At 43.8% G+C, this 12603-nt stretch overlaps 1 protein-coding gene across 1 annotated transcript; it reads right to left on the bottom strand.

The window, feature by feature from the left end:
• Window positions 1–1083: 1083 nt before the first annotated feature.
• Window positions 1084–1959, bottom strand: LOC100772834 (GTPase IMAP family member 9). The gene has a single exon (XM_035449063.1). It carries the CDS (start codon window positions 1957–1959, stop codon window positions 1084–1086), a length of 876 nt encoding a protein of 291 aa, XP_035304954.1.
• Window positions 1960–12603: the final 10644 nt, after the last annotated feature.

Below are 12603 nucleotides of genomic sequence, written 5' to 3' on the forward strand. Positions count from 1 at the left end.
CCACCTCCCATCCAACACACCTACTAAAGGGATCGCAGGGCTATCGAGGGTATAAAGGTAAAGGCATTAGCAGTGATGGGTTACTCGACCTGGAAGGCGGAAGATGAGAGTACACTGGAGAGAGCACTGATTCCCACGCAAGCCCAGGAAGGCTGGAGGTGGGGACTGATGGAGGCTGAAACGTAAAGGCTATTCAGAAATACCAGCTGTAAAGAACAGGTTACCACAGGGTAAAGTTGGGGTTAATGGAAACAGTGGGCCCTGTGGTCTCCCCCCCCCCTGCTTCAGAGAACTGCACTTCATCTTCTCCCAGGGAGATGGTGGGAAGTTTCTTTTTTTTTTCCTGAAGATTAGAACATCTCACAAGCGGCTTGTACATCCCAGCACTTAGGGTTCCACACAGTCATCTGTGTGTGCTGTGTCACCTGTAGTGGAACTCTAGATGGCTTTCCTAATGACTTATCCTTTTTAGATTTTTAATTGTGTGTGTGTGTGTGTGTGTGCGCGTGTGTGTGTGTGTGTGTGTGTGTGTGTGTGTGCGTGTGTGTGTGCGTGTGTGTGTGTGTGTGTGTGTGCGTGTGTGTGTGTGTGTGTGTGTGCGTGTGCGTGTGTGTGTGTGTGTGCGTGTGTGTGTGTGCGCGTGTGTGTGTGTGTGTGCGTGCGTGTGTGTGTGCGCGTGCTTGCGTGCGTGTGTGTGTGTGTGTGTGTGTGTGTGTGTGTGTGTGTGTGTGTGTGTGTTCAGAAAACAGTCGTTGCAATCACGAGCTCACAGCAGCTAGAGGCATGGATGGAGGAGGTGCTCATGGGAACCTACTCCACCCTGCTGAGCTAGTAACTGCTGATGAATTCTGGGAGAGGAAGAGTCATTCTCATCCATTGTGTTCTTCCTGGTGACCCAAAATTCTCTGACAAATTGCTCTAAACCTGTTGTCACATACATGAACCTAGTTAAACTCAGTGGATCACAAAGCAAAAAACATACCAAAACAAAAAGACATGAATGTAATGAGAACACATTATACTATGCATGTATGAAATTGCCAAACAACAAATGTCATTAATAAAAGAAGAATGACATTTACATCACAATCCCAACTTCTTCCAAAGTTTTGAAAGCATTTCACTTATCTTTTTGACAATATATTCAAATACACTCTCTTCAGCCTCTTCCTGCAGATTTCTCATTTTCTCTTCATAATCTTTCTTTGCAGAATCAATGAGTGTCTTCTTTTCTTTCTCTAATTTATCAGCACATTCATTTTCTATTCTTTTGATTTCAACACTGAGTTGTTGAGCATAATTTTCCTCCAGATTCCTTAGACACTGTCTCAGCCTTCTATCAACGTCCTCATATATCTTTTCGGAAAAGTAGGACCCCCCGTTTCTGTCCACCATGTTCTCGATCAGAACTACCAGCTGCTGGACTTGACCCTCTTGCTCCGCCTTGCCCGCCTTGTTATTAAAGGCCAGGCAGCGATCCCCACACTCCAACAAGATTTTACTTAACTTGCACTCTCTGCCTAAAAAGTCATCAAGGCTCCGGTTCTCAAGGTCATCTTTGCGAGTAAACAAGACGATCATGTACTTCATGGCTGCCTCCCCAAAAAGACCCTTGATCAAATCAACGGTGTGCTGCTCTTCGTCCGTGAAGCGGCTCAGCTGCATAACCAGGATGATGGCATGAGGCCCAGGGCAGGAGTAGAGGACACAGCGACTGACTTCTGAACATGTGGTTTTCATGCTCTCCTTGGTGTCAAAGAACCCGGGAGTGTCGACTACCACAAGGTTTTTCCCCTTCCATTCCCGGGATGCTTTCTGGCAGGTCTTGGTAACAGCATGGGCAGAAATCTTAGAATCAAATTGGCGTCTCCCAAGGATGGTGTTTGCTGTGGCACTCTTTCCGTTTCCAGTTTTCCCTACCAAAATGATCCTCACCTCAGTGTTTTCACGGGCAGCCATACTGAGGCAAGTCAACTCTGAAGATCAGGAATGCTCAGATCTTAAGGAAGAGAAAGACACAGAAATTGCCTGTTAGAGAAATGGGAACGGCCCCAATCATTTCTTTTCCCTTCCTCTCTAAAATTTTTCCATGTTCTGTTATCTTTATGCATCCCCATAGAGACTAAAAGATGAAACACTGCAGTAGAAGAAATTAAACAGTACTTCCGCAGAAGAATGCCACTCCGAGTGATTCTGCAGGGAAATCCCAGTGACAAGTGCATGTCACAGTGTTTCTATAGAGGTCAGAGGATGACTTTTGTGGAGTGGGTTCTCTCTTCCCACCTTTGTGTGGGTTCTGGGCATTGATCAACTGTTGCCCCCCTTGCCCAGGAAGTGCCTTTACAAGCTGAGCCATCTCCTTAGGACCACCTGCCCCTCAGCATACTTTTAAACCCTGAGAATCTGGATGCCATCTAAACTGCTCATGATAACTTAGAAAGAATATTTCTAGTCCTGCTACCAGCCTACATGCCAATATTGGAACAGGTGCCATGCCCAATGCCAGGTCTGAGAGTGAGCGCACCCAAATCTCTGCTCTATAATGTCCAACAACTGGGAGAAACATTCTAAATCTTCAAACGTAAAGAAACAGTAAGAAAGTGGAATGGCTCATGCCCTGATTTGAGCAGTACACAGTTTAATGCGTGACTTTAAATATCAAATTGAAGTCACAAATATGTTAATAAAAAAAGAAACACATACACACAGACACACAAAAAAAACAAAACAAAAACAAAAGCAAAACAAACAACAGCCAAAAACTAGGACAGTTAAAACAATCCTGAACAACAAAGAACTGCTGGAGTTACCACCACTTCAGATTTCAAGGTGATGATTCAGATGCTTCACAAATACAGTAATACGGGAAAATGGGGCAGCAAGCAAAGCAGGGCCCCAAGCCACAGGTCTGCAGGTCTGTCCTGTGCTGTGCCTTCAGGGCAGCTATTCTGGTTTCAATAGACCCCCTCCACTCCACCTCACAGTCACACAGCTGCATTTGCACATCTGTCTGTTGTACAGTAGGGAGGAGTCAGCACACCGAATTCTAACTTTCCTCTGCCCAGGATGACCTGAGAAACTAAGAGAGTCATCAGACTCTCTGAGGTAAGAAAATGACTTATGATCTGAGTTGTCTCGCAGCTTGGAAGAAACTGCCTTGGGGACACAGAACTTTCTGTGAAGAGTATTAGGCTACACCCTGTGTCCTGCACCACAGCTCCCTATGGAGTATGTGTGTGTGCACACTGCAGCACGCTAATTCATGTCCTCATACCCCTCAGCCCCCACCAGCCCTACCACCAGCACCCCTACCTTACTCTCCCTGTGGAGCCTAGGCAGGATACCGCTAAACCCATAGATGCCCCATCCGCCTCCAGCCTCTCACAGTGCCCTTCCTCCAGGACTCTCCCCAGCGGAACTCACCTTCTTCTTCAGGAAGTGATGAGGGGTCAAGGTCTCTCCCAGGAACCTGTGTGAGACAGTGCTTCTGCTCAACAATGAAGCAAAACTGTGCACTCCAAGTCTATCAGTCAGGAAGTTCGATGGGCGGAGCCAATGAAGAAACTGTTTGCCTTTAAAACGGAAATGTTGTCCTCTAAGTGGGTGTTTCAGCTTTGTTTGTGTGTCTGCTATAATGCCACAAATTTCAAAGTCCTTTAAAAAAAATGCTTTGGGTTGGTTTTTGTTTTTTGAGATACAGTTTAGGTAGCGCAGGCTAGTCTTGAACTCACTATGTACTGAGGATGACCTTGACTTCAAAGCTGAGAACCCGATAGTTACCAGGTCCTTGAGACTGTGTACGCCAACTGTTGGAGCACTCTCACAATAGTGTCTCTCACTTGGGGGGTAGGGTGCAGCAACTGGTGGTTATTCAGAGCACAAGGCAGGGTGTCTCAGTGGTCCCAATCTGGTGCCAGGACTCCAGAATCTTCTTGAAGAGCTACTGGTCCTTAGCCCACAGTGAAAACTTGAAAATGCTTGTTCTGATACCAGCGAAGCAATCAGCAGCAGCAAGACAAATCAGCTGCAGCAGGAGGGAAGCAAAGCAGAGCGGCCTTCCTTTGCCACCTCCTTTCTCCGGGGCTGCCACCAGAAGCTGCTGTCCACAGCTCACAATCAGCAAGACAGCCAGGATAGTTCTTCAGGTGCGGCTCCCGATTCTAGTGGCTCTAATTCCAGGCAAGTGGACATGAAAACCAGTCACAATAAGGCGCCACACCAGGCTTTACACCCGTGTTTTGGTTCATGTCCAGGGTGATACTGAATATACAAAGAGGCCAAGCTCTTCAACTATTTTCCTTATGTTCTGTCTACTAATGCTAAACTTTCAGACCTCATGCAAAGCTTCTATCCATTTTTAATTAATTTGTGTGTAAGGGGAGAGGTGCAGACGTTGTCTCAGTCCTCTGCATGTGATACCATTTCCCCAGCACCATTTGCTAACTGTTCTCCAGCACATGTCTCTAGTACCTTTGTTGAAAATCAGATGGCTGTAACTGCGTGGCTTTATTTCTTGGGTCTATGTTCAAGAGAACACAAAAGAATGTTGACTTGTGTTTCTGGGTTTGTGCCAGTACCATATATGAATAATTCCTAAGTAAGAAAACAACTGAATAAAAACAGGACAAAGGCCTTGGCACAACCTCACACAGGAAGATTATTCAGATGGCAACTGTTTTGTATGGAAAGACACCATCACATGTCCTCAAGGAAGCATGAAATAGCAAGACGCCACTATCCATACACCTTCCAGAAGAGCCAAACTTCAGGACACTGATGGTGTCAAATGTCGGATCAGTGGGAATCTTCATTGGTTACTGACAGGAATGCAGAGCGGTGAGCCACTTTAGAAGACAGGCTGCCAGCATCTTACAAAATTAAATACATTCTTCCACATGATTCAGAAATTGCATTACTTGACATTTATACAAAAGAATCAAAAATGGTGCTCTTATAAAACCCCACATGTGCAGGTTTGTATCAGCTTTATGAATAATTGACAAGACTTGAAAGCAACTAAGATGCCCTTCAGTAGGTGAGTGAATGAGCAAGTTGAGTACATTCAAACAATGGGATGTTATCCAAACCCAAAGAATAAGCAAGACAGAACAGTGACTGTATCTTTGAGAAACTTAGGAGTGTATCACTAAGCAAAACTTAGTAGTAAAAATATTTCCTGATGAACATTCTGGAAAACCTGAAATTACAGAGATAGTAGAATTATCAGTAGTTGCCAGCAATTGGAGAGATGGCATACGTGAGCTCAAGGACCTTTAGGGCAGTAAAATATTCTGTGTGATGTTGTATTAGAGGATATATGTCATTATGTATTGTCCTAGCCTGTAGAATTACAACACCAAGAGTGAGATGAATGTCAGCTGTAGACGTTGTCTAACACTGCTGTGTAGCCTGAGTGATAACAAATGCACAACTCTGGTGGGCAGACTAACGACAGGGAAGGTTGTGACAGCGTGGAAGACATCTCTGTGTCTTCCTCTCAATTTTACTAATAAATTAAAGATTCTCTTTTAAGAAACAAGACAAAACATGGGGGTTATAAATGGTTCAGTGGTTAGGAGCACTTGCTGCTCTTATGGGAGCCTGGATTCAGTTCCCAGCACCCACATCAAATGCTGCATAATCACCTGGGTCCCTCTCCTGACTTCTGCAGGCTCTTGCATACAGACATGAATGCATTCACATGAATAAAAAAATAAGCAAAATGTCTTTTAAATTAAAATGAAAAATAAAAAACAAACAACAATACCAACAACAAAATCAGAGCCTGATGGTGCAGGCCTATAATTCCAACTACTTGGGAGGCTGAAGCAGGAGAATTCATAGGCTCAGCCAGCTTAAAGGATAGGCTGAGTTCAAGGCCAGCCTGGGCAACTTAGTGAGTTGCCCTGTCTCAAAATACAAATACTAAAAGAGCTGAAGATTAGCTCAGTGGTAGAGTGCTTGCTGACCATACCCAAAGCCCTGGGTTTGGTTTCTAGTGAGGAAAATAACAATTGGAGGCTATAAGAAGAACAAAGAGAGTCTAGAATCATCTCCAAAGATAATGGCTCCACACAGGCCTGAATTGGCAATGGACACAGATCGCTTCCCACCCCCAGACTTTTGGGTCTGAGGAGGCCACAATCACCCAGGAGCCTGCCTGGTGCCAGAGGTCATTATACCAAGTAATACCCAGGGTCTCTAGGCCCCAGCTCAGGAGAGAGGAAAGATAACAGCTCTGAGCCATCCTGTATGACTAGGATGGGTAGTATTCAACTAATTACCATCTATGACCCAATCAAAAGCCCTGGTGCTGGGCAGATGGGCACCATTGTGGTGGAAGAGTAGATTATCGAGTGAAAAAGAGGGAGAGGCAGAATGGTTTGTGGGCTGGGGATAGAGGTGGATCCAGGAAGGTGAGGGTGGTGAGAAACAGGCTGACATGAATGGCCAGCGGGCCACCCCAGTCCAGTGAGATGTCTGGGCCTGGACTATGACCAAGTGCCAGGTATTGATCCAGGGCCCTGGAACAGCACAGGGAGCATGAGTTGATGTCTATGGCTCCTTCTGTTGTCACTGGGGGCCCATGTTGGTGTCCAAGGGCCCCACTGCCACGGAGGCCATGCCAATCTGGGTGGCCTGCACGAGACAGGGGTGGGTGGCCTATGGTGACAACCTGGCCTGGGCTGCTGTCAAGGACCATGTCTGGGTCTATGGTCCTGCTGCCGCCGTAGTCTGTGTAAATATCCCCCATGTTGCTAGAACTTAAAGGACAATATTGAAGAGGTATGGAGAGAGTGGACAGCCTTGTCTTGTCCCCAATTTTAGAGGAATTGAATGGAGTTTCTCTCCATTTAATTTGATGTTGGCTTGCTGTATATTGCTTTTATTATGTTGAGGTATGTTCCTGTTATCCCTGATCTCTCCAAGACCTTTATCATGAAGGGGTGTTGGATTTTGTCAAAGGCTTTCTCGGCATCTAGTGAGATGATCATGTGATTTTTTTTTTCCTCAGTCTGTTTATACAGATTACACTGATTGATTTTTGTATGTTGAACCATCCTTGCATCCCTGGGATGAAGCCTACTTGATCGGGATGGATGATTTCTCTGATGTATTCTTGGATTCGATTTGCCAATATTTTATTGAGAATTTTTGCATCAATGTTCATGAGGGATATTGGTCTGTAGTTCTCTTTCTTAGTTGTGTCTTTGTGTGGCTTGGGTATCAAGGTTATTGTGGCCTCATAAAAAAAGTTTGGAGAGTGAACTGCGTGAGCATCTGTGAAAATCTATTTCTGGTACACGGAGTTTGAGCCTCATTTACAATTTACCTGACTCATCTAAAGCTTCTGCTTCTATTGTGTGGAATACTTTGAGGAGAATTGGTATTAGCTGTACTTTGAATTTCTGGTAGAATTCTGCACTGAAGCCATCTGGCCCTGGACTTTTTTTGGTTGGGAGACTTCTAATGACTGCTTCAATTTCATTTGTTTTTTGTTTTTGCAGTAATGATTTTTGGAGCACTTTGCTCTGCCATTCCCACAGATGTCACTTCACATTACATGGAAGCCTTATAGACAGAATCTGGGTTCAGTGAAGGGTGGGTAATGGGAAGCAAGAGTTCAGTCCTAAGAAACAACAGCTATGATCCAGACCAAAAAGTTATGATGACCATAACTTATATAAAGACAAGAGGGGAAAGAGACACTGGAGAGCTATAAAGTTGTTGTTGTTGCTAGTGACTGAAAGAAAATGTCAAGTCACACTGAAATTTAACAGATAGTGACACCATTCCTAAAGCAGAAGAGAAGATGTAGCCAGCGAAGTGACTAGGAGCATCACAGGGAACTCATGGCCTGATAGGAGCAGAAACTGTCCAAAGAAATATTAAAGGTATGTGGTGGATGCCCCAGTATCTGGTAGACCTTTTGGTATTGACTTCCTGAAGATACAGTGGCCAATAGGAATGAGAGTGGTGACATTCTGAAGACATGGTGATCAATAGAGATGAGAAGGTTGACATTCTGGGGACACAGTGACTGATAGGGTGGAGGGACAGGCTTGTTAGTCAGCAGTGCGGAATGTGCAGTAGATTTAGATGAGTCAGGTAAATTGTAAATGAGGCTCAAACTCTGAGTACCAGAAATAGATTTTCACAGATGCTCACGCAGTTCACTCTCCAAGCAACATCAGCAATGTGTCCAAGGGACAAGATCTTGCTGGGGTCCTGGTCACAATATCAAGTGGGGTGAAGGCTGGGGAGTATCATAGATATTGTGAGCATAACCTGTTGCTAAATTTTAGGGTACTGTTGACTTAAGAAAAACGAAACCTAAATATGATGCCTGAGACTGTTTGGGGTGTGACACTTTTGCTCAGACTTCATTTATGGGAAACACAAACTGCCCACACCATCTGTGAAGACAATGTAGTTGAAAAATAACAAACAGGAACTGTGTGTGGCCAAGGAGAGAAATATGTTGTGCTGATAACAGCTAGATTTTTACATCCTTCTGAAGGCAAAGATGTAATGATATCACTTGACCCAAGATAAATGACAAATGGGTGCTTATTGGGAACAACTGCATAGAAAAATACAAAGAACCTCTGGAGTGTGTCCCTGCTCTTCCTACCTGATCCACTGACCCACGAGAAAGAGAGCACCAAGGAAAAGCCAGGCCTCAACCTCCTCTCTGTTTCCATCTGCCTGAAACCACACCCAAAGGGTACGGCCACCATTACAGGTCCACAGACCAGATACCTACAGTTCCCCTTTTAGTCTAAAGAAGGTTTTAAGCCTGATGCAAAAACTATATACAATGATAACAAATGTCAAGTATACTCCATGAAAAGGAAAGGTAAACACTCACTAATTAAAACCTACTATCATCAAGAGCAACACTGAGCAGATATATACTACGTGTCCAGTACACATGTCCAGTGTACCCTGAGGTAAAGGCATGACCGAGATTACTCTGATAGCAGTCCTAAACTGGAAAGTCTAAATCTTGACTATCTAAGATCAGAGAGGATATTACTATGACTGTCTAGTCTTCAACCTCATCAAAGACCTGAGAAGGAAAATAACGAAACTAGGGTAGGCTGGAAACACAAGCGAGAGACTTCTGAAGAGTTCTCAAGGCAGCAACATGAGGCATGAATTTCCATGAAGAACCTGACAAAAACCTAGAAAGGGATTTTAGAAACCAAAGAACAAAGCCAAGCACGGCTTCTTGGTAGCCCATTTTCTCAGGTGGGCTCTGTTTTACTAGAGACAAGCAGAGACTCACACGGCTCCTTTAAGGGAGGTTTCCTCAGCAGCAAAAAGCCTCAAGGCCCTTTTAAGAGGCCTGTACAAGAAGCTGGCGGAGGCAGTGACCAGCATGCTGCCTGGCAGATTTAGCTTTTGCTAAATAAAGGCTTAAGAGTCAATGCAGTGAGCACAGCTTCCAGGGCTGGTGGTAAACTTACACGGCCATGTTGGAAAACCATACACTAAAACAGTTGCTGCTTTAATTTTAGCAACGATGTTTAGCAGATAAAAGACATGTGGCCAAAAAAGATAGAGATATACAGTAAAGACAGATTCAGATGAATAAATACCTCTAAAGGATTTACATTGTGTTTAAAATATACGTAGGCTTGGGACAAAAAAGAAAAAAAGGATAAGTAGTCAAAAAAGGAATAGAGCAGCCCGTTGTGGTGGTGCATGCTGGTAGGATTTGCTGAGGGAGGCAGAGGCAAGCAGATTTCTCCAATTTTAAGGCCAGCTTAGAGTGAATTCCAGGACAGGCAAAAGAACACAAAGAAACCCTGTCTCAAAAAAAAATAAATAAAAGTAAAAAAAAAAAAAAGGTAATTAAAAAAGCCACATAAAGATGGAAAATACACAGAGAGTCTGGATACTGTATGTTATTCTGTTGTCTTTGAATTGTTCAATTGCTAAGGAAGGAACAAAAACTGCTAAAAGACATTTGATTATAAATGCTTCTAGATTAATCCAATTTATATATTTTAAAAATGCTTTGACTTCAAAATTTAAATCTAAGGATAGGTTACTTTGGAAAAAAGGTTTTGTTCTTGTTTCCACAGAGATGAAAGGCTGTGGATTCCTTCTAGACTAATATGGTTTGATCAAGTAAGACCCCCTGAAGCAGTGGCCCAGGTGATCCAACATCCAAGACAGCTGTGCAGCCCCACAGCCAGCATTTGGCCCAGGTTTCTGTTTTCTCATGATCCCCATGACTGCATCCTCAAACAGCAGGAAGTAGTTTGGAGAGAACTACACCCAAAATTACAAAAATTGTTTATAAATGTTTGTTTTCATTTAAATTGGGTTGGTTATAAATGGTTAAGAGTCACAACCAATCTCCTTTTAAAGAAAAAGGGGGAAATGTGACAAATGAATACTTTGTCTTGGTATGGATTTTGGTTTATTGATACAAATTTAAGGTCGATTTTGTTATATTTCTCCTCCTATTTAGGTATTGTGTTTATACAGCTTATTTTAAAATGTAATGTATAATTAAGTACAGATTATAGAAAGTTACCTATACTAGTCAAAACTCATAGTTAGGTTAGTTAGGTTTTCTAGATAAACAGAGATATACTTGAGATGGATAGATATTCTTTAAGCCTTTCAAAGACTTACAGGTATGGCTTTTAAAATGGTTTAGGGTTTTTCATGACTATAAGACACAACTGCTCCTGGCAACACAAATTACTTCAGAGAGGAAGATGGGCATGGAAGAAACTCGTTATGGAGTTTGCCTTCAACATGGCAGAAATAGCCTTTTGGGCAAGAAACTGCTCTTGCCTGGAGACTGTTTGACTGTATGCTGTATAAGCTGGACATGTAGGACCCACAGGAAAGTGACTGCCGAATTTTCCAAAGATTAGACAGTCCTTCGGGGTTCCTGCTTCATGGAAGAGTCTGGCAGACATTTTGCAGGACACAGAGAAAAGTGACTGACAAACTGCCCATGCAGGCAGACAGTTTCAAATTTCCTGCTTCACTGAGAAGTCTGCCAAACACCCAAGGCCTGTAGGCTGAAGATGGATGCCCCAACATTACAGAGGAACTTCAGGTGACTGTCCAGGTATCAAGATGTTTCTGTCAATTCTAGAGTTTATATGTCAATTCTGAGGTCTTTGGTGGAATTGAAGACAGGTAGTAATGGGTATGGTTACATTGGTTATGATAAAAGATAAGTTACGCCGGGCGTTGGTGGTGCTCACCTTTAATCCCAGCACTCGGGAGGCAGAGGCAGGTGGATCTCTGCGGGTTCGAGACCAGCCTGGTCTACAAGAGCTAGTTCCAGGACAGCCTCCAAAACCACAGAGAAACCCTGTCTCAAAAAACAAAACAAACAAAGAAAACAAAAGATAAGTTACACATATAAAGCTGTAGACTCACAAATATAGGATAGATGATAGGATATTTTCTATAAATTTTGCCAAATGTTAATGGACTAAATATTGTTAACTGTAGTTCTTGCTTAATAACTGTTTTGTTATGTATAATTTGACTATGTTAAAGTTAAAACCTTTCTTTTTATTTAGACAGAAAAGAGGAGATGAGGGGAGATGTTACTCTGTATATGTTTCTCTTATTGGTTGATGAATAAAACACTGATTGGCCACGCAGTAAGATAGGCAGGGCCAGGAGAGGAGGAGGATTCTGGGAAAGGTAGGCAGAGTGAGCCCACCAGACAGGGTCATGATGCTGCTGGAGGAGTGGCACCGTGCTGGGCATTTCCAGGTAAGCCACAGTCTTGTGGCAAATACATAGATCGATAGAAATGGGTTGATAATTAACACAGAACTAGCCAATAAGAAGCCCTAGTCATCAGCCAACAGTATTATAATTAATATAAGTCTCTGAGTGTTCATTTGGGGCTCAAGGGCCACGGGTCCTGTCAGGCCAGAAAACTCATGCTTACAAAATCCTTCAGTTGTTGAGCACATGCTTGACTATTGGCATAACGGGAGTTCCTGAGATTGGGTTGAGGTGAGAAGAGCCACTCTAACTGTAAGTCACAACATTTCAAAGTTTCAGACTGAATAAAAAGGGGAAAGTGGTCTGAGCACCACTAGCCATCATCCTTTGCTTCTTAATTGTGGTCCAGACGTGACTCGTTGCCTCCTGTCCCTGCCTCAGTGCCTGCTCTGACAGCAGTGCACTGTTCTTTCCCTCTCTTCTCCGCCTCCCTCCCTCCTTCATGGTTTCCATGTGTTTGATCACAGCAAAGGGTAGAGGAAACAATACAGTCCCACTGAATGGTGAGCTATGGCTGCCACCTGGACACTGTGGCTTCCTTGTGTTCACAAACAAGAGAAACCTCATCCTGGTGGGGACAACTGGTCCTGGACAGTGCGAGGAAGTCATTTATCTGTGGTACAACTGGCACAGAGGAATATATGTGGCCCTCCATCCCGGGACCACCCACCTCTGAGAGTGGGCAATGACAGCCACCTCAGCCTAGGAGGACTATGGTCATCTGGGACTCGTTCTAATCCTTCAGGAGTGGTGGTTTTGTCACGCCAACAGGAAGTACCAACTGTAGTCTGAGACAGATGGAATGCACTGCCAATGTCTGCA

Source organism: Cricetulus griseus, chromosome 8 (assembly GCF_003668045.3).
Source record: "Cricetulus griseus strain 17A/GY chromosome 8, alternate assembly CriGri-PICRH-1.0, whole genome shotgun sequence".
NCBI lineage: Eukaryota > Metazoa > Chordata > Mammalia > Rodentia > Cricetidae > Cricetulus > Cricetulus griseus.

What these genes read in the sequence shown, in the direction of transcription:
- LOC100772834 (XM_035449063.1), bottom strand. Translation starts at nt 1,959, where the DNA reads ATGGCTGCCCGTGAAAACACTGAGGTGAGGATCATTTTGGTAGGGAAA.